This window comes from Hydra vulgaris, chromosome 01 (genome assembly GCF_038396675.1).
Source record: "Hydra vulgaris chromosome 01, alternate assembly HydraT2T_AEP".
Classification (NCBI taxonomy): domain Eukaryota; kingdom Metazoa; phylum Cnidaria; class Hydrozoa; order Anthoathecata; family Hydridae; genus Hydra; species Hydra vulgaris.
Window position 1 is genome coordinate 38,506,130 of NC_088920.1, and position 25,443 is coordinate 38,531,572.

At 26.5% G+C, this 25,443-nt stretch overlaps 2 protein-coding genes across 3 annotated transcripts in view; both read left to right on the top strand.

Annotated features, from left to right (window-relative positions):
* Positions 1 to 11,617, top strand: part of LOC100204213 (RNA-binding motif protein, X-linked 2) — a 24,475-nt gene extending 12,858 nt beyond the window's left edge. For both annotated transcript variants that reach the window (XM_065788112.1, XM_065788113.1), the window contains exons 4-7: positions 5,108 to 5,159; positions 10,011 to 10,140; positions 10,620 to 11,085; positions 11,519 to 11,617. In XM_065788112.1, the coding sequence (XP_065644184.1) occupies positions 5,108 to 5,159; positions 10,011 to 10,140; positions 10,620 to 11,063 (626 nt within the window). In that variant the 3' untranslated portion in view covers positions 11,064 to 11,085; positions 11,519 to 11,617. The remainder of the gene's footprint in view (positions 1 to 5,107; positions 5,160 to 10,010; positions 10,141 to 10,619; positions 11,086 to 11,518) is intronic.
* The window catches only part of LOC100207944 (YEATS domain-containing protein 4), a 19,098-nt gene continuing 5,188 nt past the window's right edge, over positions 11,534 to 25,443 (top strand). Inside the window, exons 1-2 of the mRNA XM_065788114.1 lie at positions 11,534 to 11,719; positions 17,811 to 17,948. Of these exons, the coding sequence (XP_065644186.1) occupies positions 11,534 to 11,719; positions 17,811 to 17,948 (324 nt within the window). The remainder of the gene's footprint in view (positions 11,720 to 17,810; positions 17,949 to 25,443) is intronic.

Below are 25,443 nucleotides of genomic sequence, written 5' to 3' on the forward strand. Positions count from 1 at the left end.
GAGCAAGGTATCAGTTAAAAGAAAAAGTATGTATACATGAAACTAATTAGCTTATCTCTGATTTATAGAACTCATAAAACTTTCATAGTCATTACTAGCAAGAATATAGTCACGAGCACATATACTTTTAATCAATAGAACACTTATTTGACATATTATCTTGTCAAATGGAACCCAACACTGACTTGATTGTGCATCGTTTGTCCATTTTAAATTTAATTTGTTTCTTTGCATAAACTTCACATTAACGTCTTGGTTTTTATTACAAATATCAACCATAAGCCCTATGTACCATTCTTCATCGTAAAAGCATGCAATATATTTACTGGGTTAAAAATTTGAAGGATTTTTTTAAATCAAATTAACATCATTTAACACATGAGTATCATAGACAGTATCACTAGAGATTCTTTGTAAAAACAATATCTCTCCATCTGGTACAAAACAGTGATAGCTTCTTGTTCCCGGAACGGTGCGCATCCCTTCATATCGTTTCTGAAGGTTAAAAGTTGTTTCATGGTTATTGATATCATCACTTGAAAGATAAATATGTTAACACCTTTGATGTTTTTTTGAGCCCATGTAAACAGATCTTGTGGTGTGAGAATCTGATTTGTAATTGCTGCTAGTAGACTAGCTTTTTCCTATTCCATCACATGGACTTTTGCTATGTGACGTAGCAAAGAAGTGATGCTTAGCATTTATTTGGTGACCTACAATGAGATAAATTAAGTTTATTAGACATTTGTAGTTTTTATACTGTGACGCAGCACCATCACTGAAGTATTTAACTTTATTCACTGTGGGTAGTTTGATTTTGATCATAGGGAGCAACAATGGACTGTTAATTGGTCATGACAAAGATGGTCAGAAATTAAAAATTAGCATTCACATTTAAGGTGATCTTAATGGTTGTAAGGTAGCTTGATCGGCTTGCCAGTAAAACCCTTGTATAGCATTTTGTACAAGAAAACTATAGTTTTCTGCAAAATCCATCAGAATAATGCAGGTATATTGGTCTAATGTTTGTTTTGCCTCTGATAAGTAGGAAGACTGTGCTTCTTCGATTAAGTGGTAGTGACAAAGGTCATACAAAGTTTCACTTAAAGTTTCAATAAATTCACTAATGCTTGTTTGGACTGTAATAAGTGCAGTTCGGTTAGTTGACACCCATTGTTTATATGTGATCTGATCATCAAAATCAAAATCACTCTTTTCAAACACATTTTCTAATCAAGTCTTCAAATTTATTTTACCAGGGCAGTTAGAACATAAATGAAACATGCAGTTTCGACTATCTATATTACAAACACATACTTTCATTAAATCTTTGTAATATATTAAATGGCTTTGTAATATATTAAATGGAAGAGCAGAGCACATCAACTTAGCATTTTGATGGTAAGAACATACACAAACTGAGTGGCTTCCACTACTATAAACAGTTAGGCACCACTTTGGCTTTAGTTCACAGAACTTGCTGAATCCAACTTTGTGTTCAGGGTATAACTTCTTAAACTCCAGATGAAATTTTTTTAAACGAACTAATATTAAGCGTTTTTGTTTATGAACTTTAGCATTATTTATACGCACAGAAACAGAAAAGTCTTTTTTTCCTGGACATTGTCTAGTGTATTCGTCAGATTCATATATTTCAATGACTCTCTGCTTAACAATATCCTCCGAAAGATGTCCTTTTTTAGCCTCAGGTTTAGCAAGTTCTGAAACTGAAAATGCTTTGCAATGTTAATAGACTATGACCTAAGGCTAGCTCATATCATCAAAATATCATCACTCTCAAAAGGCTACAATCATGTCATAAGATAGAGTATATATAGAACTATATATAGAACCTCAACATTAAAAAGTTTCATAATTTATTTCAACTGTTTACGCTATTTTCTATGCCAGCAAAGTCGATGTAATTTATCATAATTTTTAAAAAAAGTGGTTTTTCAATAGGCTGCTGCATGTGCTAAATTAATTTTTAATGTATAATTTTGATTATTCTAACAAGTGGTGATCCTAAGTACACAAAGGTGACAAAAAAATCCACTTTCTGTTAGTAAGTATTAAACTGTAACACGTTAATGTTCGAAAAAATATTTATGTTGCAATATTTAGCAACTTTAAGGTACAATAACTCAAAATCTCTAAAAAATCAGCCAAAAACAACTGCAATAATGGATTATTTGGGTGAAAAACTATTACCCTACAAAATTTCAGGTGATCACCATTTTTATTTCAAAAGTTATGGCTTGTCAAAAATCAAAAAAAACTGCTGCAAGCGCCTGATACACAAATTTTTCAGATTTTGGTCATTTTTAATTCAATCATAACTTTTGAACAAATTGGTCAATCAAGCTGAAATTTTCTGGATTGTATTTTTTTCATAAGATCTGTGTGTGTTCAAAGTTTAAAGCAAATCTGAGGTGGTACCCCGGGAGCCTTTAGGCGATTTGATATGGAATAACCCTAATATATTTTTAGCTAAATAAAAAGTTGACTAGTATTCAGGGCCCCCGAGAGGAGGGGAGGGGGAAAGAGAAAGAGACAGTTTGTCGCAGGCAGCAGATGTTCAAGAAGCGCCAAAGAAAAATAATTTTTTCCAAAAATTCTGACAGAAACGACACCATGAACTTTTATTAGAATTCTATCAGAATTTTCAAAAAAAAGTTTGTTAATACATGATCATTGTACCGCAAAAATAAAAAAATAAAAAGTATCCAGAAATTACATGGATTATCTTAATTTACCATTTAATCTTTTACAGCAGCTTTGTAGAGTTTTGTACATGCGTATAAAAGATATGCGTTTTTATGAACTTTTGGACCCAAAAAAAAATGTTAAAGCATAAACTTATGTTTTCCAAAGAACTTTGTTCGTCATAGAACTTTTTTGAAAGTTCGTAAAACGCATCCTTTGTTATTTATTTGTTTACTGGTTCTTAATAGATTAAAAATGGCGTAGTTTGTGTAAAAATTGGCTGGAATAGTCCGAGTATTTAAAAGAAAAGTAAAATATTCCGAAAACAGTTATTCGATTGGGGCTAAAAGTTGCGATCATTTAAGTGAAATTATTGACTTTGATAATAACATTAACGCTACCATATTTTAACGTAAACTAACGTGGCATTGTTGTTAAACTTTCTCATAGAGGTGTGGTATTGAAAATAATAATTTAAATTTTTAAAAAGAAATCCTTTTTATAGATATTTATTCCAAATAAAAAAGAATAATATTTTGAGATTAATGAATATATAAATAAAACTTATTTTTATTTATATATTCATTAATGTAATATTACTTATAATATTATATTAATGAATATATAAATAGGAAAAGTGTAGATTGGGTGGAAAATAATTAATTAAAATCGATGAGATTTTTGGTGAAAATTAGAGATTTACTCCACCCTGCAATAAGCCAGGGGAGAGAACTCATGATGTGCTATTATTATTGCACACTAACTATAGAACACGGCACATAAAAAAATAGATAAATTAAACTAAATAAACGTACCAAATTGGATTTAATTGTCTAAATGACGTCTTTTTTACATTCTGCGCTGATTGGGTGTTTTTAAACAGTTGCAACAACCTCATGGGCATTTATCTCCGAGCTGGGGAAAAATACAAATATTCAAATTTAGTTTAAAACGATTTATTTTAATAGCAATTTTATTTGACAAGAATTTTATTTAGACTAAAAAGTTAGTTGGGTAATTTTAGTTAACTAAAATGTTAGTCGACTAATTTTAGTTACCTAAAAAGTTAGTCTGGTAATTTTAGTTAAAATGTTAGTCGACTAATTTTAATCACACATTAAGGTGTGAGCCTGCAGATATTTTTCAAACATGTGGTTTTTTTGAACCACCCTAATATTCTCTCATCACTACTGTGTCTCATTGACTCTGATATATTTATTCCATTGTTACAATGCTTATAAACCTTCTTTCATGTTCTTTGTTGACATCACCTAAGTGGTCTAAGATGTTACTAATTTCACTAAGATGTGAAGTTTTTTTTATCTCTGATGGGCTAATTTATCTGATACTTAGTTCTGTATAACTATTAATCTTCAAAAGTTTTTTAATTTGTTTGATTATCTTAATTCGATTTTTTTTGATACATGTTAGATTGAAGTAGGTCGTGCTGTTTTTAGGAATGGTCAAGCCCCCTCTGTAAAAGAAATGTTTAAAAAAACTTTTTGTCTGAGTTTTACATTTTCTAAATGCAACATTTCTTCATGCTATATAAAGAAACCAAAAGCAGCAAAAAATATATATAGTGTTGTTTCTAGCGAAGTTATAATTGTAGCTAAATGAGGTTTTAGCAAAATTAAGATTTTTAGGTTGTTTTTTTAAATATGGTTATTTCTGTTTGATTGGTATAAAGTTAGAAGTAGCAATATAAGGTTATTTAAGTGGTTTTAGTAAAGATTTAAATAAAATTGTTTTTGTAGCAAAACAGTTTCAGCTTGATTAATATATAAGTTTAATAAATATCATAAAGTATTTGAATTATAAAAATATTTTTATTCAATTGCTGTAGAAACAAGAGGAATTTATAACTTTATTGCTCAAACACTGATACAAGTAATAAAGTTTAACACAAATGTTAAATAAAAATTCTAAAACAAATTATAAATGAATTGCTTACACGTAATAATCCAAAAATTGAAACTTTAAAATTTAAATTTTTTTTATAAGTTTTAAAATTGTTAATAAAAAAAAACATAATAACATAATATTTTTATTGGTTTTTTAAATTATAAAAGCAAAAAAAAAAAATTAAAACAAGGTACTAAATTTTTAACCAAAAATTATTTTTTAATTTACCAGAAAATTTTTTAAACATTTTTATACTTGGATTTCTCAACAAAAAAACCTTTAAAGAAAAACTTGTTGAGGTTTTGAATAGACAATACTCATGCCTAACTATGTTTAGTTGATTTTATTATATAAAATTCATCTGTAGACTTTTATTGCATTATGCTTAAAAAAGAATATTTATAACAAATTTTATATAATTTACATAAAATTTTTAAATTTATAACTAAACAAAAAATGAATTAAAAAAACAACCTTTTAATTTTAAATATTTTAGGTGGCTTACCTTATGATTTGACAGAAGGTGATGTCCTTGCAGTTTTTTCACAGTAAATAATTTTAATTTTTTTAGCAATATATTTAATGTAGTTTTAATAATAATGTAATATTTTATATATATATATATATATATATATATATATATATATATATATATATATATATATATATATATATATATATATATTTAATATACATATATATATTTAATATACATATATATTTAATATACATATATATTTAATATATACATATATATTTAATATATATATATATATTTAATATACATATATATATTTAATATACATATATATTTAATATATATATATATATTATATATATATTATATATATGTTATATATATATATATTATATATATATAAATATATATATATATATATATATATATATATATATATATATATATATATATATATATAATATATATATATATATATATATATATATATATATATATACAGGGTGCGGAAAAAGTGCCCGTACAAAAATATAATTTAAATAATTTATCTGTATGGTGTTTTCTTTCAATATATAGTGTGTTTTTAGTATTCTTTTGTATTCCTTTAGTATTTTTTAGTATTTTTTTGTTTTAAATTAAAGTGTAATTTGTTTCTCATCTTGTACAGGAACTTTTGCTGATTTTGCTGTTTATATTTTTGTACGAGAGCTTTTTCCGCGCCCTGTGTATATATATATATATATATATATATATATATATATATATATATATATATATATATATATATATATATATATATATATATATATATATATATATATATATACATATACATACACATGCATACATATATGCTATGCATAAAAGTTTAATCGAGATTAAACTTTTACCAGTTTTTCTAACATTAAAGTTTAACGAATATTTGAAGTTAGTACTGTATTTTCAATTTGAATATTTGAATATAGATTTTAAGTTTATTTATTTTTTATTTTTTGCTATTTATGTTTGTATCATTAAAATAGACATAAAAAAATTCACACATACTACACTACTTTCGTAAAACTAATTAAATGTTATATGATGTATTTTACTGATGCATTAAAGTTTAATGGAGTTATTAGTTATGCATTTTTCACACTTGATAACTAATTATTATAGTTAACTACTGCTATAAATTATAAATATAAAGAGTACGCATGATTCTTAAATAAAAAAATAAATTTAAATTTACAAAAAAAATATTTTAATTGCAAAAAATTCTAAAGAGTAACTGCAACATATTAAATTTCAATTTGCTTGCAAATGGGTAGAAAAGCATTGTCAGAGAGCATCAAATGGCAAATCAGAACTAGTAGAAAAAGTCCTTAGCTCATCAACAAAAAGCTAGCTCAAATATTCAATTAGTTCTTTTCTAATTGAAATGTAAGCGAAGAACTTGTTAGAAGAACATTAGCAAAAAAAGGTATTTAATCTTACATTGCACAGTGGGCCAGAATTTTTTTTCTGTGGCTAAAAGTCCCGAAAAAGTCAAATCTTCTAAACTTTTTTCTTATTTTATTATTGAAACATAGGTGCTTTACTCTACTCAAAAACGTATCCGTTTAATTACTAGAGATAAAGGCAAGCTTGCTAGAACCATTCATAATGGCTTTAAAATTGTCAAATTTTCACAAATTTTTTTTTTTCAAAAATACTTATCCTCAAAATCTACATAACTTTTTTCAATTAAAGTTTTTTTATTTTAAATAAACATATTAACTTATTGCTTATAAAAAATATATGTTTCAGTTATATATTTGTATTTAATTTATTCATAATATGTCTTAGAATTAATGGTATTTGAAAGGTGTTTTTCTAAATTTCCTCATCTTCCATTTTCTAAATGCCACTCAAAGATTGTTTGATTTTCTGATTTTTGCATTTACTAAACGGCAGTTTAGTAAATGCAAAAAAATTTTTTTTTTAAATTTTATTTAACTCATCGAACTGTTATTGTTTGAATAAATTTTTTTGTTATTATTTTAATGTTTTCAAAAAGGAAAAAAAAAAGAAAATCATTTCACTATAAATACATAAAAATCAAATATTTAAGTTTTCGATTCCAACCAAATGCCACTCCCTTGAATGTGGAATTAATGATATTTAGGAAGTATAAAGGTTGTTTAATACTATTAAATAAAATTAGCTGCGACTAGCTATAATTTAAACTTAAAATCGATTTTAAAAATTCAAGATTTTAGACTAATTTAGTTCTTAGTTTACAATGCATTGTGACGTGAAAAAAATTTATTTGTCTGGAAATTTGAAGTTTATATGATATTATATGATTATGTGAAGACTAATTAGTTGATAATTGCAGCGAATTGCAGCGGTATAAACAAAGATTTTCCATCCAAAAAAACAACAATGATGAATGTAATGATTTAATGTCTGATCAAAGTTTGTTTTCTACTTGCCTAGTGCCACTTAAGTTATCGTATGATGTTATGACAACTTGGGAAAATCAAGTGCCTTTTTATATATAGGCCTTGGCGGGAAGCTAGAGCTCTTGCTTACACTCCCCTAAAATGATTTATGGGAGCAATTTATGGCTCTTGCAAAAGTATAATTTTTTTTCTCAAAAGTAGAATTGTTATTGTAACTAAAATAAAAAACACCAAGTCATTTTTATGGCACAATAAATGACACATATTGTATATATATTCTTTTGTAATGTTAATGTTATGTAACATTAATGTTACAAATATATGCTTGTAACAAGTATTAAACAAAGTTTCGTATTTATTAAGCAATTTTTTTAATGAATAAACCGATAGCTTGTGCCAAAAACCTAAAGCTCTCGTAGGAAGCTGTTTATAGGAGCAGCTTGCAGAGCTCGCCATGTTTGTTTTAGGAGAGCTTTTCTCTGCTCTCACGCTCATTTACTCGCGCCTGTGTATATATATATATATATTTATATATATATATATATTTACATATGTATATATATATATATATATATTTATATATATATATATATATATATATTTATATATATATATATATTTTTATATATATATATATTTATATATATATATATATATGTATATATATATATAAATATACATATATATATGTATATATATATATATATATATATATATATATATATATATATATTTATATATATTTATATATATATATGTATATATATATATAAATATACATATATATATGTATATTTATATATATATATATATATATATATATATATAAATATACATATATATATGTATAAATATTTATATATATATATATAAACAGTTGGGTCTGGATCTAGTGGTCTAGGTCCAGACCCGATTGTTTGAACTGATCTCGTTATTATGGATCCAAAACCTACCAGACCCAAACCAATTAGATCAGTTAACCAAGCAGGTTGGGTATGGGTCTTATAAGGCTAATTATATAAGGCTAAGGCCAAAACAATAAAGGCCAAGGCCAACAGTTTCAAGGCCAAGACCTTGGCCAAGGCCTCAATTTTTGGCCAAAGGCCAGGCCTAGGCCAAAGACACACCCAATCCCGACCAACATTTTCTTAACCAAAATACCCATACCCACACCCGACCAACATTTTCTTAACCAAAATTGTTTAGAACTTTTAAGTTGTACAAGTTATGCCTAACAATATTTCTTATTTATAATTAGGCATAAATGCTTATAAAATATAGGATACTTACTCCTTAGGAATCTATTGGATACTTACTCCTTAGGAATCTATTGGATACTTACTACTTATTGTATTTTTTTAAGGCTAACTGCTTTAGTTATTAAGTATCTTCATCATTGAAACCTGATAAAAACTGCTTTAATTAGACCTTAACTGTTTGCGGCCATGATGAGACAGACAATCCAAAACAGTGAATAATTAATACCCCACACTCAGTGGGCGTGAGGTATTGATTATGCTCTATTTTTTCTCTTTTGGAATGGCCAGGGTGGATCTTGGTCCAGACCTGTAGAATAAACCAGGTTTGGATCTGAGTAGCGTCCATTGTTACTCAACCTATCAACAGGTTTACCTGCAAATCAAAGATGATTTGATTTTTCTGAATTATTGTCATTGAATTATTGAATTATTCTGAATTATCTTTTAATGTTGTTTATATTTTAACATAAATTTACTGATAAAATAAATTGTCTATTAAAGGTTTGGCAATGGGGCAGGAATCTTTTCTTTTATTATTCTTTGTTTTTTTCTTATTTTTCTGAAAACACTGTTGCTATAAATGTAGAAAAAATGAGTAACAATTTAATTTAGTAACTGTGAAGACTTCAGTACATAGATTGGCTGACTATCTAGATAGAATGTGAAAGTAAGTGTCGCTACATAAACTAAGGTTTTGGTTAGGGCAGCAATCATTTTTTTTTAATTATTTTTCATTTTTTCATCATTTTTTTCATTTTTCCCAAAAAAAATCATATGAATATAACTTAAATAAGTTGAAACATCTGGTATAGTATGTAAACTTATCCTCTTTCTTATAATAAATTACAATATTTCTAGGGGTTATATATTCCCTCGTTATTCAAGTAATATAAAAAAATAACTTTTTATATTACTTGAATAACGAGGGTATATATAACCCCTAGAAATATTGTAATATATTATAAGAAAGAGGATAAGTTTACATACTATACCAGATGTTTCAACTTAATTAAATTTTATAAAAGCTTATCTAAGATGTTAACTTTTAAAAAATATGAATATAAGTTAACAAATATTTTTAACAAATGTATATCTTTATACACTATTTATATAAGGTGTTATTGAACTAAATTTAATAATACTTTATCATATTTAATTAAAATATTTTAGTATATATTCTATATGTTTTAATAATAAATATAATGAAGTTTTTACTTCAAAGTATTTTATTTTAAGGTATGGTGAAATTGTTAACATAAACTTAGTCCGTGATAAAAAGACTGGTAAATTTAAAGGCTATGGTTTTTTATGTTATGAGGACCAAAGAAGTACAATTCTTGCTGTTGACAATTTTAATGGAATTAAAGTAACTTTTTTTAAATATTTTTATGTTTTTTTTTCTTTTACTTATTGGTATTATTATTATAAATAATTTTTCAAAACAATTTTGATTTCCCATGAGAAATTAAAGGTAAGATCTATATCTTAAATACACAATGAAATGTCACTGCTGCCCAACTGTTTGTTTTTTAAACCCTAAACTCTTTTAAAATAGTACACAAATGATTTCATAACAAATATCTTTTGTTATGTAATTGTAAAGTTTAAAATATTTGCAAATGATTTTTAATAATGTAAGTAATATTTTATAATTAGTATTGTTAATTAGTCATTTAAATTAATTATTGACTGAGTAATGTATTTTAATAATAGTCCAAGAAAAAGCAGATTTAATATATTTTTTAGCTTGTTCCAAAAGTTTTCCTAATTCACATGTGGTCAGACAACAATTTAAGTTTTTTTTTCTTCTAGATCTTTTATCAATTCTATTACAATTTTTTTTAGCTAGGTGGAAGAACTATACGAGTTGATCATGTGGGTGAATATAGGCCGCCTAAAGGTGATGAAAAAGATGAATCTGGAAAGTACAAAGACAAAGTTGAAGTTTCTTGTGCACCTCGCACACCATCTCCTAAAAATGATCTTGTGGATGAAAAGAAAAGTAAAAAGAAGAAAAAGAAAAAAGAAAAAAAAAGTAAAAAAGATAAAATAATCAAAACAAAACATGAAAGGAAAGATTCCTTACAAAAGTATAAAGAAGGGGAACAGAAAGAAGAAAAAAAAAGATTTGAGAAATCTTCAGAATTAATAACATCATCAAAAAACCAATCATTTGAAGGTAAAGATTGTTACAGGCATCATAAAAGTATAAGTTCAAGGAGTAGATCTAGGAGCAGAGATAGAAGTAGACACTCTGCAAGAAATTTAAGGAGTCGATCCAGGAGTTGAAAGATTATTCCTAATAACAAATGTAACTTAAAATATTTTAGTTTAAAAAAATTTTTTTTTTTAGATGAACTTGCGAGTAAATTTATTTACACAATTTTTAATATTAATAAAATGTTAGATAAATTAATAAAAAAACTAATAAAATATTAGATAAATTATTTATTTTATCTAAAGTTTGAAAAATTTAGTATTTTTAAATTTTTAAAATATTGTTTTATTTGGTAAAAGTATTTTAATCTAATCTAAAAAATTTTTATTAAATCATTTTTTATTTTTAAATTTAAGTTTGTTTTTTTTAATTTGTCTTTATGTTTTTCAAAAAAAAAAAGAAGTTTAAAGGGGCAAGATTAATATAACTGTTAGGATCTAGTGGTTATTAGAGAAAGAGTTTTAGTTTTTTTAGGTAAGAATTTATTAAAAACAAAGTTATAAAAAAAATTCATTCTATTATGTAGTATACTAGCTTAAAAATGACAGAATCTTCTCCTGTGGAAAGTGCCAGAGCAAGAGGAAAAACGGTTGTGAAACAAATTGTATTTGGAAATGAATCAAAATATTTTGGGAAAAAAAGAGAGAACGATGGTCACACTCACTCATGGACTGTATATGTGAAGCCTTTTATAGAAACTGAAGATTTATCTTCATTTATTAAAAAGGTAACAGATTTTTTTTGATGTTTTTTTTTCTTTTTCATTAAGTTTTCTTCAACTAATAAATAATAAAAAAGTAATGATTGATTTTAATGTAGGTTTAAAAAATTATGGATTTAGCGTAAAATTGTCTTTACTTTTTTTTTTTCTCTAATGTTAACATTTTAATAAATTGATTAACAATATATAATTGTGAAATTAGGCATACTACTCATCAAGGTAATATTACTGTCTCAAGCCATGGCGGCAATAAACGAGTGCACGAGAATAAATGAGTGCATGGGAATTAATGAGTGTGCTGAAAAAAACTCATGTAAAATGAACATGGAGAGCCAATCATAATCTTCTTCTCGACAGCTTTTTGCGCAAGCTATTTGTTTATACACAAGCTATTGGTTTAAATCAGTTTTTTTATTGCCACCGGTGTTTAATCTCCTTAAATATTTATTTATTCTTCTTTTAAACACAATGAATATAGTTAAAATTTACATCACAAATTTATAATAGAAGTTATTTAATGATAAAAATTTTATTTTTAAAATATACAAATAAAAACATGTTTATTAAATAAAAAAGTTTAAATAAAATCTCAAAACTTTTCTTTAAAAATATCTTTGTAAAAAGATTGTCGTTATTTGACGTTTAAGTTATTTAAAATCCCTTTTATTTAAAACATGCTAGTTATTTAAAAAGTTCACTTGTTTTTTTTTCATTCACCTCCCCAAGAACAGGAGAGCCATTATAGTTGAGGAGGCAACTTTATTGTGATTATAACCTTCTTTAATTCCAAAACATGAACCTTGACAAACAAGGCCGTTGCGCACAGAATCAAGTTAAGCGCGGCACTACCAGCGACTTGGGAATTAATTTTGAATGAATGAGTTACTTGCTTAAAATGTCCTTAAAGCTGCATAAAAATTCTAAATTTATTAAAAAAATGTGGAAATTGTTTAAAAAGATTTTTAAATGTTATAAAAGTTTGTATAACTTATTTTAAAATTGTTTGTTGTTTTCCATTTTTTGTTTATAATATAAACATATAAAAAAGAAAAATAATATATTCTACAGTATATTTTTATTGTAAACAATTATAAAGTTTTTCAAAAAAACTTTATTCAGAAGTGATTTATGTGATTTAAATTTAGAAAAAGATTTATGCAATTGTAATATCAAACTTGTCCATTCAAAAAAATTACAAAAACATTTTTTCTTTCTGGTTCCAAATTTCTTATCTTGAGTATCTTGAGTAACATAATACAGGGCTCGAATTAATGTAAAAAAATCTAATCACGATTTTTTTGTTGCTCATAACCCCTCCTCTACTCCCACTGGAGGGGAGGGGGCATTATTTATTTTAACTTATTTATAATAACATATATAATGAGTCTCATTTTTGCATAAGATGTCATAACATTTATGTTCAGCGGTTGTAAAGTAGCTTTAGTTATAATTTACATTATTATTATTATTATATTGCATTAAATCTAACGGCTGTATTTTTGTAAAATCAATGAACTTGATATAATCTTCTTTTAATTAATTATTTCATTTTCTATTTTATTTACATATTTTAAACTGTTTAAAACAACTAGAATATTTAATTTTCTATAAATTTTTAAAAGTAAAAAAAGTTATTTAAAACTCTAACAAAACAATCTATACATTTGAAACAGTTATAAAAAACTAATAAAAATGAAGAAAACATTTTCGTGATAAAATGTTAAAACTTTACATTTTCACGAAAACCCGCACAATCACAAACAAGAATGATAATTAAATTCTTATTAATTAAGTTTTCTTATCTAAGTAACCTTATCAAATTTCCATGATATTTCTATCTATTGCTTTTTCATTCAATGTATTTTTTAATAAAAGTTAGCGTTCACTTTTTTCATTCAATAAAATAAAGCGAAAGAAAGAATGTGTCTAAATAATAGAATCTTTTACAATCTAATACTTTTTTTGATTGCTAATAGAAAAAGTATTAGATCGTAATCGTAAATATTTTGATTGTTTTGTAATCATTTCACTAGTTTAATGCTTAGAATTTTTCAGGATTTTTACTATCAAAAAATTATTTTACTAAGCATAAAATCATACGCCATTACAAGTTATTATTTAATATTTTAATTTTAAGAGGTTACAATGCGCTAAAATAAAATTAATTAGTTGTCACAATTTTCTTCCCCGCTTTCACTTTCTTCCAAATCCGATATTGTAACTGTCGCTAGATCAATGTCTGTTTTTCCTGACTTTCTTTTTCTTTTTTCCGGATATTGATGAAAATTTGCTGACAATCGTCTAACTTTATCATTATACCATTCGTTCATAGCAGTATCAGGTTCAAATTTGTCAATCTCAGGACCTTCTTCACTTATCCGAAGTAGAGATTCTAAGAGATCTTGTCTAAGACAACTTCTCCAGTCATTTTTTACGCGATTCATATTTGAAAACATTTATCATCATCCATAGCAGTATCAGGTTCAAAGACAACTTCTCCAGTCATTTTTTACGCGATTCATACATAACAACATTCGTTCTACTTTCGCATTTGTAAAAGGACAAATTAAAAATAGTTCAAAAATATCAAGAATATTTTGGCATTCTTTGACCAAATTTGAATTGGAAAAAACAATTTCCCAAATTTTCAAATAATACTCATTTTGATTGTTACTTATGATGGGAAACATGTATGCTTTTAAAATGATCCACTCATGAAGTATATTATTCAAATCACCAATTAAAAATTCAGAAAAATGTTTAACAACTTCACCGATAGCTTTATCGCCAAAAGTTCCATCATTCACATTTAACGGCCAGTTATAAATGTCAAGTAAAGCTACCAAATGTATAAACAGTGGTGATTTTTGGAGAGATTGAAAATGGCCTTCCATACATATGGTAATATTTGCAATAATTAGCTTGTACTCTTGATTTGAATAGGTATTTAATCGTTTGTTTTTATAAATTTTTCCTTCCTTAAACAATTGGTCTTTTTCCTGCATTTAAACATTTTTGCTAATTGATTTTCTAAATCTTTTATTTCTCTTTCTTTTACTTTATGCTCCGCTTTAAAAACAAAAAATTATCATTACAGAAGTCACTGCAGTTTTATACTGTAGAAGAACACTAAATATTCGCGAGTAGAGTATCAATCTTCTAAAATAAAAAAAGAATAATCAGGAAAAAAAGAAAGATCGCAAAAAAACAAACTTTAAGAAAAAACTAATCGCGAAGGTGCGAAAAGTATTCACGATTCGCGATCGCGATACGCTAATTCGAGCCCTGTAATAGTAATAAATGTGAACATATTTTTAAGAAGAAAAAAAACAATATTTTGGAGTGCTTCTTTAATTTTCAATTTGTTTTATGGAGTGCTTCTTTAATTTTCTTTAATTTTATTTCAGTGTCAATTATTTTTGGTGGATATTGGTTATTTTTTATAACATTAGATAGATTTTTTATGTTCTTATCAAATCCTAGCCATGTGTTGTTGAATTTATACGTTCTATTAATCAAATATCGTATAAGACTAATTTTATAACAATAGGGAACAAAGCTGGAAAATTTTTGTAAAAGACCCGTATATGTTTTTTTGTAATAAACATGTGGAAACTGAAACAAACTTGTTGATATAAACATCTAAAAATGCAATTTGATTATCTTGTTCTTTTTCCATAGTAAATTTTAAGTTTTTATGTTGTTTATTAAGATGTTTGTTATGTTGTTTATTAAGATGCGGTAGTGGTGTAGTGGTAGAGTGCTTGCTTCATAAGCGAAAGGTTCCGAGTTTGATCCCCACCATGTTCCTAGTAGTATCGCACCTAACTGGTTTCTCTGTGCAGCAGCCTTACTAGTCAAGGTTTGTGTTTTAGATTTGTAGAGTGGAGAGAGGTTTATAACCACAATTGAGTAGCCCCCCCCCCTCTCCCCCCCCTCCCCCCGTCTACAATGGCCTTTTCTGCCTTAGGGAGGTTAACTTACAAAAAAAAAAATGTGTAACAAATTCCTGAGATTTAAACTCTGAATTAAAAATACTGATAATAATTTAAATTTTTTTGTGCTGGATGCAATGCCAGTTATATTGGAGAAACCTCTAGACACTTAACAACAAAGATTCATGAGAATCTTACAAGTGACAATCTAATGTTTATAAGCATTTAATTTCATCTGTTAGTTGTAAAAATCTTAGTAACTATAATTGTTTTAAAATTTTGGATACTGCTCCTAACAAAAATAAATTGAAAATTAAAGAAGCACTCCATATTAAATGGAACACCCATCTTTAAATAAATGGTTTGTAACAATTCTATTTGTCTGTTAACATTTCTCTGTAATGTCTTCAAATTTTGTTTTCATATTTATATCCAGACTTTTAAATTGTAGTTTTATCTTTTGAAAATGTACTTTGTATGTTAACTACAAAACATTATAGTTATAAAGAGAATTATAATATATTTAAGATAACATGTCAAACAAAATAAAATTAAAACAAAATTATAGGTACAAACATATACTTTTATTAAATTATGTAATACAATACAAGTTTTATTAAAAATATTTAAATTTATAACTATTAATATTTAGTGTGACCGCCTTTATTTATAATACTATCTTGGAGTCTTTTATTAATACTTTTATACAGATTTTCAATAAATGTGATGGGGATATTATACCATTCTTTTTTTAGAATATTCCAAAGCTCATTTACATTCTTTGGCAACCTTTCCAATTTCTGTCTAAATAGTCCCAAACATGTTCAATTATATTCAAATCAGGGCTCTGAGGAGGCCAGGGCATGGTTTGAAGCACTCCCTCCACTTCCAGATTTGACAAATAATTTTTAACTAATTTGCAAGTATGTTTGGGATCTTTATCCTGTTGTAGGATAAAATAATCCCCGATCAGTCGTCGTCCAGAAGGCACATTATGATTATGTAAAATATTTTTATATTTTTCACCTGTAAGCTATTCTATTATTCTAACAATATCCCTACCCTTTTTATTGAAATATACCCCCAAACTTGAATACTCCCTCCACCATGTTTAATAGTTGATGCTAGACATGGCTCCTTCAATGCCTCTCCCTTTCTTTGTCTAACATACTGACGTCTATTCATCCTAAATATTTGAAATTTAGATTCGTCTGTAAACAATATCTTGTCCCATAGATTTTTCTGTCACTCTTTGTGGTCTCTTGCAAAGTTTAATCTTTTTTCTTTATTTCCTTTGTGTAGGAAAGGGTTTTTAATTGCTACACAGCCTTTTAATCCAAATTTTATTAAAGATTTTGGCACAGTAAATGCATGTTCTAAAGTTCCACTAACTCTTTTAAGATCTTAAACAAGTTCTGCACTTACTTTCTTGCAATTTCGAAGCGCTGTTATTTTTAAAAACTGTTCATCGTGTAGGCTTAACTTCTTGGAACGACCAGACTTCTTTTATCCACTACATCATCAGTTTCATTATATTTTTAAACTAATTTTTGAACTAAGGCTCGCAAAAAATTCATGCGTTTGGTTATTTTAACTTGACTATAGCCCTCATCATGTAAAACAATGATGTGATTTCTGTCATTTATTGATATCTTTGGCATTTTATTAGTACTGAAATTATATTAATAACGGAATCATTAACTAAAATAAATAAATGTAGCTTTATTTAAAACAATATCTTAGTTTAATTTAATAAAAACGCAATATTATTTACTTATATTCATTTAAATGTACATTTTTTTTTTAATTTCTTAGGTGCTATTTTCCTTTTGCACAATACTGTATATGTATATATATATGTGTATGTATATATAGTAAATCTTATACTTATAAATCTTTTTATTTATAGTTTTATATTTTTCAAATATAAATTATTTTTTGCTTTTTTAAGTTTATAACCCGCGGTTTAAAAAAACTCATTAAAATAAATTTAATGTATCAAAAAAATTTCTAAATTTTCTACTTTTATGCAAACCAAAAATAGCTTGTGTAAACCAGTTTAGGGGAGTGTAGGCATGAACAAAAGTTAAAGCTCTCCATTATAACCATGACTTATGAAATTTTAATTAAAAGTTTCAAGATAATTGTATTACATTTAAAAGGTTCAATTCAAGTTACATGAAAGCTACACAGATGCCCTTCGTACTGTCACTAAACCACCATATCAAGTCACAGAAACAGGTTGGGGAGAGTTTGAAGTCATAATAAAGATATATTTTATTGATGCAGCTGAGAGACCTGTAAGTCACTATAATCTTTTTTAATATTTTTTTTTAATCAATGGTTTTAATGGTTCATTCATTTAGTTGAATGGTTCATTCATATAGTTTAATGTTTGAAAAAGAATTAAGTTTTTATCTGTTAGCAATCTGCTATTTTTATTCTTTTTTATTTAAATTTTATCTTTTATTCTTTTTTATTTTTTAATATAATTTATATAACTTTGCAATTTGCCTGTGTTTTAGAGTTATAGAGTTGAATTAATCATAGTGATGCGTAAAAAAAGTTAGCTATACTAGTACTATAAACTTTATTTTCTTTTATAACTAAAGTTATAACAGAAAATTAAGTTGGCAATAATATTGTAATAAAAATGATTGATGAATAAAAAAGTAGATATAAAAACTATTTGAAAACATGTGGGATTGTGAAAAAACTAATGACTTAGTGGATAGAGATTATGTAAAAACATAAACATTTGTGTAAAATAAAGATATAATACTAAAGATAATTTGAAACCCAAAAAAAAATTAAGCATATCATTGTCTTTACAAGCAGGTATTATACCGATATTGTATGAAGCAGATATTATACAGATATTATATTAAGCAGATACTGGCTTTTGTATTAGATGTAATGTTTTACTACCAAATAGAAGAAGAAGAAAAATATTTATAAAAAATGACAAATTTGAACAGAACTAATTTAAACTAGTTGATTATTCTGATTAAATTGAATTCAAATATAACAAAAAACTGTTTTAATATTTCAAACAAATATTCAACATTTTAAGGAGTTTTTGTGTTATATATAAAAAATATCAGATCAGTTATTCTATGTATTATTATAAGTAGTAGTTTGTAACGTAGATATATATATATATATATATATATATATATATATATATATATATATATATATATATATATCTATGTTATAGTTTATAACATATATATATATATATATATATATATATATATATATATATATATATATATGTTATAAACTATATATATATATACATATATATAGTTTATAACATATATTATAATATATATATATATATATTATAATATATTATAATATATATATATTATAATATATATATATATATATATATATATATATATATATATATATATATATATATCTGGATAAAGCAACTGTTGATTTTTTGAGCTTTTTATAAAGAAATTAAAAAACATTAAAATATAAATTATTTTGTTTTAATAAATGTTATAAAGTTCTTATAAAAAATATTGTTTTCAGTATCTTTCCTGATAAGTTAATTTGATTTTGAAGTTTAAAATTAATTTAAGAAATAATTAATATGTCAAGTCAACTAGGGGTATGTTTGGGGTATTTAGACATTTAATTAAAGAGTTTAAAACAATTCTATTTTTTCTTTTTTACTTTTAAGGCTTCCACTCACAACCATATACAAAGCATGTAGAACAATATGTAAAACTTTTTTCATTTTTGAGAAAAAATTTATTAGGATAAAAATTAATTCAATAAATTTAAAAAAAATTTTTTCAAAAACTTATATTTTTTGGAGAAGTAGTTGTTTTGAAAGTTATACCATAATTCTTAATTATTATTAACAATCATTAATTAAATATTATTTAATAACAGTTTTTGTATTACAAGTTTAATTAGAGAAGATCACACTTTATTAATTTTAATGTTTAACTTGATCATTTTTTATCACAACTTTTTATCATGAAGCTCAATTGTGCTGATATTGTGAAAATGAAATTTTCTTTGACTGGGTGCCAAATAGTTGTCTTCTTGCTCAGGGTTTTACATGTATTTCCACTATCTTTTGATCTAAGATGTAATAAATAATAGATGTTACCATATCTATTATTTATTATTGCCATTATCTAGCTCCCTTTCACAGGTGTAGAGGATTGATTTCCAAAATTTTTAATTTTGGAAATCAATACATTTCCTCTCTAATCAATTTTAAATTATTGCAATAAACACTAATTGAAATAATTGCCAAATATTTATAAATTTTTAAATCATATTCTTTCTAATTGACTATGAATTTTTGAAAAAGTATAAAGTAACTGATCATCTGCTAGCTCTTACTTAGACTAAAGTTTTGTTGTTTTGCTTCCATAAAAGTGTGTTTGAATGTTCTATAATCAATTTTTAGACTAAATTATCATAGACTTATAATTCCTTAAGAGACAGGTCTTGGTAGTGTGGATGGAATAAATTTCCCATGATAAAAGGGATGATATTCCTGTCACCAAATCTTGTTGGACCATTTATTTCTGTCAGAAACTCCTTGCAGAATTGCTTGACAACGCCAGTTTCATAACTTTGAGATCCTTGCCCCCATTTCGATCAATCAAATCTGTCAAAGTTGATGATGTAGTTTTCTACTTCAATAAAAAACTTTCTCATACAATCAATTTTTGTACAACAATTCTTGTTTAAAAAAACTCTTTTCTTTGTTTTCTAATTACTTCTGATAGTGGTTGCTTTGCAGCCTTGTTGGGAGTAAATCAGAATTTTAAAAAAATGTTGTAGATGCTTATTTATATATGCATATTTTTAGACAATTATCTTTACTAACAATTTGTAATATTCATAATAAGTCTTTGTTTTAATATGTATAAAAAGAAGTAAAAAATATATATTTATATCTAAAGAAAAAAGTTAAAATATATTATAAGGATCTTAACAATAATAGAACAGTATAAGATAGTTACTGTAAGAAAATATTATAGGTGATAAAAATAAATTAATTTACTGATGACGCCTGAATTATATTATAAAACAAGTAAAATTTAAAATGAATTTTTAAAACCCAATGCTTTTATATGTTATTAAAACACAAATTTTGCAATCAATTTTTTCTGATATTTCTATTTTATTTTATTAACATTTATCAACAAACAGCTGTATGCATGTGTAAAAAAATTAAAAATAATTCAGGAAAAGGTGGGTCTCGAACCACAAACATACCGTTTACGAAGTCAACACCTTATCCAAATAAGCTAAACGCGCGTATAAGAAGAAACAAAATTTATACTAATTTTTAAAATTCTTCTTCTTTTCATATAAATAATAAACTTAATTAAAATTAACTAAATTAATTGACTTATTGCAAAACTAATTGAATATTGTATTGTCATCAAGCAAGAACATGTATGCAAAGTTTGAAAAAAATCTATCATCGGGAAGTGACTCAAAAATTGGTTGCAAGATTTGATGTTAACAGACAAACAGACAGAGGAGTTAGTAAAAGCATTGGGAATAACATAAAATTTTGTATCATCAAATGAAATTAAAAATTTCTTGTTTGTAATTTCATTAAAAATATTGATCTAGTAATTATAATGCACTTAAAGAGTAACATACTTGACAGCTTAATGAGTAACATACTTGACTACTTAATGTCATCATTCAGGGCTTATTCTTGGAAAAAAATTTGGGCGCTGTTACCCCCTCATTCCAGCAAACTTAAGCAGAAATTCAGCGTTTTTTTAGTGAAAAGTACAATATTTGCCGTAAAAACGTAAAAAAAAAAATCGTCCTCAAATTTTAGTTTGGGCGGTGCCAGATATGGTTGACGCTATCAAAAACAGTCTAGAATAGCCTCTGTCATTATCTTTATACCTAATCAGAAAAATACAAATTGCAACTTCACAACAACTTAGCTACTTTACAACAACTTAGCAACTTCACTACAACTTAGCAACTAATCAAACAAACTTTATTTTAAAAACTTTAAATAAAATTTGTTTGATTAAAAGTAAAACTTCACAAAATGTTAAGATAAACACAAACTATTAAACTTCACAAAATGTTAAGATACAGTGGGTGCAAAAAGTATCCGATACAAAGGAAAAACTTTATTTAATTAAAGACCATTCAACAAAATAACATAAACAAACACTATTCTAATGTAATTTTACATGGGAAATACAAATATCATATCAAAACAACAATATTATTAATTTTTGACTTGATAATTGCAATTTTGTAAAAGTTTAGGTTCAAAAAGTATCAAACAAATTGTAAAATAATCCTCGACTGACTCGCTCTGAACTGCAAAAGTACTTGCAATCATCTGGAACAAATTTTGCAAGAATACAATTAGGACAGTTCTTCGAAAGAGAGGATTCCACTATCGGTCACCAAGAAAAACCCCTCTCTTGAAGGAAGTTCATGTAAAGAAACGCCGGAACTTTGCTGAAGAGCACTTGAGTAAACCTTCAAGCTTTTAAGATAAAATATTATGGTCAGATGAGACTAAAATAGAGTTGTTTGGTCGGAACTGTGTCAGTCCTGTTTGGAGACAGAAGAACTCTGCGTTTCACTTGAAGAATACCGTCCCAACAGTGAAGTTTGGAGGTGGCAGCATAATGTTTTGGGGTTGTTTCTCTTCTGCAGGCCCTGCGGAATTGAAAATCATAGGATTGAAAATCATAAGGATGAACTCCGAAATGTATCAAGGCATTCTTGAGAGATGTCTCGTGAAGTCAGCCGAAAAATTGAACCTTCCTCGAGGTTTGATATTCCAGCAAGACAATGACCCTAAGCACACAGCTAGGGCGATTCATGCATGGTTTCAGGAGAGGGAAATTGACTTATTGGAATGGCCAAGCGAATCACCTGACCTCAATCCAATTGAAAATCTGTGGCAGGAATTGAAATTGAGGGTACAGGAGAGAGATCCAAGAAATTTTATCCAATTGAAAGAAATATGCAAGGAAGAGTGGGCTAAAATTCCTACTAGCATATGTGCTAATCTTGTGAACAAGTATTCTAATCGTTTAGAAGCAGTTTTGGCTGCTAAAGGTCACATGACGAAGTTTTGAGTAAATTTTTTACAATGTGTTGGAATTTTTTTGAACCTTAACTTTTACAAAATTGCAATTATCAAGTCAACATTTAATGATATTGTGTTTTGATATGATATTTGTATTTCCCATGTAAAATTACATTAGAATAGTGTTTGTTAATGTTATTTTGTTGAATGGTCTTTAATTAAATAAAGTTTTTCTTTTGTGTCGGATACTTTTTGCACCCACTGTATATACAAACTATTAAACTTCAAAAAATGTTAAGATAAATACAAACTATTAAACTTCAAACTAGAAACAAACATAAGTTATAATGTAAAAGCTACTAATTATTTATTTAATATATAGCCAATGTGAAAATATGTTATTATGTTTATTTTGACTCTAGGACCAATTATTCTTTATATAAGGCTTTCTTGATTTTTTGTTGGTGCAAAATCATATAGTCAATTGTAGTCTTTTTTTTTTTATTTGACTTTTCATGCTATATTTTTCTATGCAATGTTCTTATATCCAAAGATATTGTTGGCTTATCATAGGGACAGCCACAAATAGTCATTAAGACAAATCCAAAGTAGTATTTGTTATTGGCCAACATTTTTGCCTACCAAAGTACTACTCAAGTGCTGAGTTAGTTGTGGCATTTGCTTAAATAAATGTTTTTTGTTTAATTATAAACGAAATAATTACTAGTTTACCTAACTTAAATACAATGAAAAAAATTAAGCAGTCTTTTCTTCGTTGTTATTTTCATCTAAATAATATTACTAAACTAAATAATTGAGTCAATTTAAAACATGATTGACAATCTCATATTATATTAAAAATATTTAAAATAACACAATAATATAATAAACACAAAGAGTAATACAGGAGGCTGAACAAGTGCGAATTGGCATAAATGCGAAGCGTTTTAAAAATTGGCATATGTGTGAATTGGCATAAGTGCGCTAAAAGATTTTGCAAACATTGGCATTAGTGCGAATTGGCATAAGTGTGAACTGGCATAAGTGCGAAGCAGTTGCAAAAACTGGCATAAGTGTAAACTTGCATAAATGCGAATTGGCATAAGTGGGCCAAACAAATTTGCAAACATTGGCATAAGTGCGAATTGCCATAATGGTGAACTGGAATAAGTGCAAAGCAGTTACAAAAACTGGCACAAGTGCGAATTGGCATAAATGCGAATTGGTATAAGTGTGCCAAAAGTATTTGCAAACATTGGCATAAGTGCAAATTGGTATTTCGCTTTTATGCCGATTCGCACTTATGCCAGTTTGCACTTGTGACAGCTTGCACTTATGAAATTCGCGCTTACACAGTCATCCCAAATAATATTACTAAACTAAATTAAAGTCAATTTAAAACATGATTGGTGTCTCATATTATATTAAAAATTAAAAATAACACAATATTAAAAGTGGAGTGCAACTTACTAATATTAAAAAGAGCATCATCTTCAAGTTCTGAAGATATAATATTATTTTTTTTGTTTGGATTAATACATTTTCAATACAATTATTTACAAAAAGTACTTAAATTGAATTATTTTTAAAATGAATTAAACTTCTGACATCTGTAGAAGTTATTTTACTATTCTAAAGGAAGATTTAAAATTAATATGAGTTTTATTTATTAAATAATTAGATAGACAGATTATATGATTACATCGAACCATCATCTATTATAATTAACAGGTTTATGTCTTAAAACTGATTAAGCAGATATACACAGATTAATAAAGATTCAAGAGTACCTCATTGCGTCGTTAAAATTATAAAATGAACTAATGAAAAAACAAACATGCTTATTCCCTGTTAAAAAATCACCCACAAATGGGTACCCATTTGTGGGTGATTTTACTTACTTACTGCCATTACCAATTTGTGGGTGTCAACACCCACAAATGGGTAACGGCAGTAAGTTTGATATGTTTGTATATATATATATATATATATGCAGCCCTTGGAATCAAGAAAAATTAGGTCGGCAATAATTTGCTGATCTCAATCTTTTAGAGGTCGGCAAAAAAAATTTGTTACAAAGGTCTTACCATAAAACATAGAAACGAGGTCGGCAATTTTTTGCCAACCTCAAACACTTTAAGGTCAGCATTGCCGAATGCTAACCCTAATTCCGAGGGCTGTATATGTATTTGTATATGAGATGTTGTAGGTACCCGGTTTTCTGGCGGTTTTTCCGGGTACAACCAGGCACACATTTATATTTTCCAAGTACCTGGAAAAACCAACAGAATAATCCAAGCTAAATATAAAGCTACTTCTTTGATTAATAAACACCTTATCTCTCATCTTGAATCTAATAACTTACTTTCTGATCATCAATATGGATTTTGATCTGCTCGTTCTTATGCTGATTTGTTAACGGTATTAACTGATGGGTTTTATCGTGCATTAGATAAATGTTGACATTTCTAGCTTTGATAAAGTTTGGTATACTGGTCTTCTCCATAAGCTCTCTTCTTACGGTGTATCAGGTAACATCTTAAAGATTATTGAATCCTTCCTTACCAATTGTAGTATAAAAGTTGTCCTCGATGAACAGCACTCTTCTTCATTCCCTGTAACTTTAGGGGTTCCTCAAGGTTCTATTCTTGGCCCTATACTTTTTTAATTTATATTAACGATCTCCCAGAAATTCTCACATCTAAAGTGGCATTGTTCGCTGA